Source organism: Rhinopithecus roxellana, chromosome 4, assembly GCF_007565055.1.
Source record: "Rhinopithecus roxellana isolate Shanxi Qingling chromosome 4, ASM756505v1, whole genome shotgun sequence".
Classification (NCBI taxonomy): domain Eukaryota; kingdom Metazoa; phylum Chordata; class Mammalia; order Primates; family Cercopithecidae; genus Rhinopithecus; species Rhinopithecus roxellana.
In genome coordinates, this window is record NC_044552.1 from 21,177,823 (window position 1) to 21,184,591 (window position 6,769).

Here is a 6,769-nt window from a genome sequence, read left to right on the forward strand (position 1 = left end):
AAAAGGCCTATAATTTGGGAATTCCTTATTTATTTATTAACACCCTTGCAAGCAACCTCTCAAAAGCTCCCTTTACATCTTTGTTTCTAAGTGTGTGTGTATGTGTGTATTACTGAAGAAATGATTTCTGGATCAGAAAGGTCTAGTTTACATTGAATTGTACAAACAATGATGTAAAGTTTGACAAACCTTGAAAATGTTGTGATTAGTTTTTGGTGCATTGGAAGGCCAGTTCTGGTGGCTTGTTCAATGAAAAGGTTTAGGCAACAGAAACAAATATAGCTTTTTGTCAAGGAAATTTTCTTTGAGGGAGATTACAATAGTTCTCTATAGTAATGACAAAAATAGGGCAACTTGCAGAGAAGTTAGTAAGCTGAGTAAGCATTGTGTCTTTAGCAAAACTTATCATTTGTGTATTTATTTCTTGATTAAGAAGACTCTTGCAACCAACCTTTTAAAGGCTTCCTTTACCTCTTTGTTCCTAAGTGTATATATAAGGGGATTCAGCATGGGTGCAATGATTCCATAGAAAAGAGAAACTATCTTTCCCCGGTCTTTGGAACTGGGTGAAGGTGGTTGCAGATAGATGGAGATAGCTGTACCATAAAAAAGTGACACCACAATTAGATGGGAGCCACATGTCCCAAACGCCTTTCGTCGACCTTCAGCAGACTGAATTCTCAACACTGCTTGGACAATAAAAGCATATGATATAAGGACAAGTGTCATGGGTATTAGAAGGAACAGCACGCTGATGAAGAATAGTTCAGCCTCATTTGCTGTTGTCTCAACACAGGGCAACTTGAGCAGAGCAGGGACTTCACAGAAGAAGTGATCCACTTCTTTGTGACCACACAGTGGCATCTTAAGTGTCCAGGTGGACTGTAATACTGAATTGCTAAAGCCACTAATCCAGGATGCAGCTGCCAACTGGAGGCAGAGCCTCTGGTGCATGACAATTGAGTAATGTAGAGGCCGACAAATAGCTACAAACCTATCAAAGGACATCATGGCCAGGAGAAGACATTCAGTGGAACCCAAGGCCAGGAAAATGAAAAGCTGGGCCACACAGCCACCATAACTGATTACTTTCCTAGTGTTGCATATGTTTACCAGCATTTGTGGAACTGTACTTGTGGTATAGCAAAGGTCCAGGAGTGAGAGATTGCTAAGAAAAAAGTACATAGGGGTGTGGAGTTTGAAATCCAAATGTGACACAAGAATTATTGTCAGATTGCCAAAGATTGTCAAGATATAGGAAAACAGAAACATCACAAAGAGTGGAATCTCTAGCCATGGTTGATCTGTGAAACCTAACAGAATGAACTCCTGTGGGACACTCTTATTTACCCAATTCATGTTGAATGGTTCAACTCTTCATTCTCTGAAATACAAGAAGTCAGGAAGTTAACAACACACTTACTGATTTTGTCAGCTATAATCATTTTGCTAGCAATTTACATAAAATTACAGACTGATCCAATTAATGTGAAAAAGTATTGATAAAAATATAAATATCCATCCAAGTATTTAAAAAGCGTTTATATATTTGTAACAGCATATCAGCAAAGTGAATTTCAAGAATCCTTTTTTTTTTTTTTTTTTTTTTGAGACAGTTTCGCTGTTTTGCCCAGGCTGGAGTGCAATGGCGCCATCTCAGCTCACCACAACCCCTGCCTCCATGTTTCAAGCGATTCTCCTGCCTCAGCCTCCCCAGTAGCTGGGATCATAGGCCTATGCCACCACACCCGGCTAATTTTGTATTTTTAGTATTGATGGAGCTTCTCCATGTTGGTCAGGCTGGTCTCAAACTCCCAAGTTCAGGTGATCCGCCCGCCTCAGCCTCCCAAAATGCTGAGATTACAGGCATGACCCACCGTGCCCGGCCTAGTTTCAAAAATCTTAAGCCATATTTTCAGTTTCCAAATTGACATAATGTATCCTTTGATATTTTACTGTTTGTAAATGTATTTTTTACATTCTTCCTACCTAGATATCTACTGTGAGGTAGATGTAGATACAGTTTCCTGTCATTTGAATTCATTCTAATTTCTCCTCAAGGCCAGTGAGAGTCCCTGATTGTAGGAATCAGTTAAAATTAGTTAAAGCCACCTCCCATTATTCCCCTTCCCTCAAAAAAGTCATGTAGACAGTATCTAGTAAGTTATCAGACACAGTTTAAGGAGACACATCCTTTTCATTTTAGAAACTCATAGAATTTGTATAGATTCCTTAGCAATATGATATTTGAAGTTGACAGGCTGGTCTCATATCCCTACCCTCTCTAATTAGTTACATTCATTATATTGGAATGCTTCTAACCGTTTGATCTCCACACTTCTCATTTGTAAATGAAGATGATACAGTGGTCCCCCTTTATCAAAGGGGGATACATTCCAAGACCACCAGTGACTAGATACCTGAAACTGTGGGTAGTGCCAAACCCTATATATACTATGTTTTTTAAAATACCTACACAACTATAATAAGGTTTAATTTATAAATTAGGCACAGTAAGAGATTAAGAACAATAATAAAATGGAACAAGTATAACAGCTCCACACCCCCATTTATTGTAATAAATCGTATGTGAATGTGGTGGCCCTCTCTTTTTTTCTCTTCAAAACACCTTATTCTAGTGTACTCACCCCTCTGTGTTCTGATGATCTGATAACCGAGATGGCTACTCAGTGACTAACAGGCAGGTGGATGCTCTAAATCAAGCTTGTCCAACCTGAGGCCCACGGGCTGCATGCAGCCCAAGATGGCTTTGAACGCATCCCAGGACGGCTTTGAATGTGGCCCAACATAGATTTGTAAACTTTCTTAAAACATCATGATATTCACTGATGATTGAAAAAAAAAAATGCATCAGCTATTGTTAGTGTTGTTGTATTTTATGTGAGGCCTAATACAATTCTTCTTCCAATGTGGCCCAGGGAAGACAAAAGATTGGACACCCCTACTCTAAACAGAGGAATGATTCCTGTGACTGGGTGGGACAACACAAGACTTCATCAGGCTATTCAGAATGGCGTGAATTTAAAACTTCTGAATTGTTGACTTCTGTAATTTTCCTTTTAATATTTACAGACCGTGGGTGACTATGGGTAACTGAAATTGTGCAGAGCAAAACCACAGATAAGGAAGGACTACTGTAATATTTTTCTAAGTTGTCTTGATGTGAAGTATAAATGATGTGAGGTATAAACGCACACACTTACCCTAGACTCACGCCTTTAGAAATGGAGAAAAGTGGATGAAAGGAACTATAGTGATCCAAGGTCTGAGGTGCTCAGAGAGGAATTACTTATGATTTTTAGAAATTTAAATTTCCTAGGGTTACCAATGGAAATGACTATGCCTGTTAAAACTCAATATCTGATTTCCTTCTTAACCCACAAACCATCAACTCCAACAAGAGGGGGTCATAGTAAGCATATGATGTGAGTATAAATGTGATCTTTACTGTAAATTGCCTAGCAAAGTGCCTGGCACATAGATGCACAGCCATGTCAGAGAAAGTACAACAGTTCTGCAGGAACTCTGAGATGCTTTGAGTAGAGGCTATTCAGCCCCATACATTTCCTGGAGGGACTAATATGCCAACTCTACCGCTAAACATGTATTCATCCCCCCCAAAATCTTAATGGGACACTTAATTATTGTATTACTTTATCAATATCAGAATATTTGCTTTTCAATTTCCTTCATGTTCAGCAAAATGTTAGCAATGTCAATTTTAATTTTTCTAGTTATTTTAGAAACATTCGTTCCCTAAAAAATGTCTCCTTGACTCTCACATGAAAAGAAATTTGAGATTCATAGTCATAGATGTGGATATGAAATGATATTCAAATGTATTTTTAAGTGAAAAGAGGAAGTTACTTAACATTTGTATAGCATGATTTCATCAATTTATAAAAATAATATAATATTAGTATAATATATATATACACTAATATATAAATTAAAAACTATCTTGAATGATACAGAAGAAAGTATTACTCCTAGGAAATCAAAATGGTGGTGAGTAAAGCAGACTTTACTAATAAATTTACCTATTTTTTGTTCAAGTTTTTAATAAGCAGGCATTACTTTTGTAATATATTTTTTTAAACGACTGTGCTGACCAATTTATTCTCTGTATTCTACTTTCAGACTAGCATTGCTTTAGTTAAGACTTTGATCTCCATGAAGGTGAAAATATTATAAGAAATATAGTTTTTTTATTTCTTGATAATTCCTTAAAATTCAGTCTGAAAGTACAAAGAGATTTTTAAAGGATGGATTGGAGGAGCATTTTGTATCTTACTAGTAATATATATATATATATAACTAGTAATATATTTTGCTAGCAATTTACATAAAATTACAGACTGATCCAATTAATGTGTGTGTGAGAGAGAGAGAGCGTGCCAAGGAATGCAGGAATCAGATAAAACAAGGCAAATAGCCTCAGTAAAGAGAGATTTCATATACTTCACAATTTCTTTGAGTTCCACAAGTGTTGAAGAGATCCCCTCAAACCCATAATTTTGGGATGGCTGAAATGCCCCAGTTTATTCAGGACTGCTGAATGTACTCCTGCTATCTTGACATAGTCACTAACAGAGTCACTCCTATTCTCAGACGCGTTTCTGTTTGGATAAATTATAACGTCTCCTGTCATTTATTGCTCAGGAGATATCTCACTATTAAGGACACTGCATGTGCTTTCTCCTTTAACGTGGGTCAATGGCCCTTCCTTCCTGACCAGGCCCTCTGTCTGACTTTTCTTTCTCCTTAGAACTCAGCTAAGAGACTGCCTCACCAAAAAGCCCTTTCACTGAGGATTATAGAAGAAGGAGAGAATCAGTTAACTCTTTTCAAATTAATTGACTGCCTCACTTTGAGATTCAGTCCTTACAAAATAAATAAACTGCTTTCTCATCAATATCACATATTAGTGTATCCTGTTATGTAATATCACCTCACATTCTGTAGTAAGGGCACAAGGAGGGGGGAAATATTTATCACTCAGGTAGGAAGCCCTGGAGCTGAATAACAATGATGCATCCAGAAAGCAGTGAGCGGATGAAGGCAGAGATTTCAGAGCACTGAATTCTAATATTCTGTCTTACTCATCTTTGCGTACTTTCTCATCTTCTGAACAAACAGTTACCTCAAATATTTATCCACTGTTAAAAGGATGTCTTTAAATAGCTGTGGTATCCTTTTGTATTTCATACATTTTACGTAATGTAAATTCTGATTCATATCCCTAATTTTAGAATTAAAGTGTTTGTTAACAACTAAAAAGCAAAACAAAACAAAACAAAACTAGGTGCCGGGCGCGGTGGCTCAAGCCTGTAATCCCAACACTTTGGGAGGCCGAGACGGGTGGATCACGAGGTCAGGAGATCGAGACCATCCTGGCTAACACGGTGAGACCCCGTCTCTACTAAAAAATACAAAAATCTAGCCGGGCGAGGTGGCGGGCGCCTGTAGTCCCAGCTACTTGGGAGGCTGAGGCAGGAGAATGGCGTGAACCTGGGAGGCGGAGCTTGCAGTGAGCTGAGATCCGGCCACTGCACTCCAGCCCGGGAGACAGAGCGAGACTCCGTCTCAAAAAAAAAAAAAAAAAAAAAAAAAAAAAAAACTAGGAAGTCCTTATCTGCATCTTTAAGATTATATCAAATAGGCTACTGAGTACTTACCGGTTAACACCTGCTCCAATTGCTTGCAATTGTGGCTAATGTCTTAAAGGTGGTAGATTTCTGTGCTTTCCAATAAAATCACATTGCCAGCATCTCCAGATACAATTATTCTCATTTTGAATAGCAAACATTCCATTGATTAGCAAAACAAAACATTTGAATTATGTGATATATCTGGCAGATCAGAAAGAGAGCATAGCAATTGGATTAAAACGGAAGTTAATGGAAGAGAATTTTAGAAAGCTGCTGAGGGGATCTTTACAGTTTTTATCTGTGATCACTTTAGAATGTTTTAATCCCTAGTTTAGAATACTTACCTAGATGAATATGCATCCTTACCTCTTTTCTTACCTGTGTATTGGTTGACCTTATATTTGTCATCTCCCTCTTGAATTTTCTCATTATATATTTTTAACATTAAAAAAAGATGAGGTTCAACAGAGTCTTGGAAGCATCTTTTTAAACTGCACTGTGGAAAAAAAAATCGAGACAAGAGAGGCAACAAGAGTTTTAGTCCCAAACCTGCCATCCGAAGTCACCGTATAATTGGGCAAGTTAGTTAATAGCTTTGGCCGTCTGTTTTATTTTCTGTAACATTATAGGGTTGCTATTTTCCTTACAGCATAAAAACTATTTACTTCTATGTTTTCTTAAAGTTTCTCATGTCCCTGTGAGATACATTTCCAGATACCGTCTTTTTGCTGGAGTATGAGAATGAATCATAGGACCATTTTCTCCACACAGCTGATACATTGTACAAGGAAGTTTGTAAAAGAAAAAAATTCCTGTTTATAAAAGATTAATTTTGTAGGTAGAAACCTGAAATTACATACTCAAAGAAATTACTTTCCCGAAGTCCTAGGTCTTGTAAGCAGCAAACTGAAGATTAGAACAAAAGACTGACCTTCTCTAAAGTTCTTATTTCCCATAGAAATTACAGATATGCTCAAAATAACATTATGTATAACAATAAAGCACCTAAAAGATGAAGCTAAGTCAGATTTTTCCAGCAGATAATTTAGTCTTTGCTGAGATTTGAATTACAGACTATAACATGAGTGCTTACTTAG

The 6,769-nt window shown here is 37.3% G+C and overlaps 1 protein-coding gene across 1 annotated transcript; it reads right to left on the reverse strand.

Moving 5' to 3' along the window:
• Nucleotides 1-417: 417 nt before the first annotated feature.
• On the reverse strand, nucleotides 418-1,359 carry LOC104670844 (olfactory receptor 2B2). Its single transcript, XM_010374194.1, has one exon. The coding sequence runs from the start codon at nucleotides 1,357-1,359 to the stop codon at nucleotides 418-420; it is 942 nt and encodes a 313-aa protein (XP_010372496.1).
• Between the last annotated feature and the right edge of the window lie 5,410 nt (nucleotides 1,360-6,769).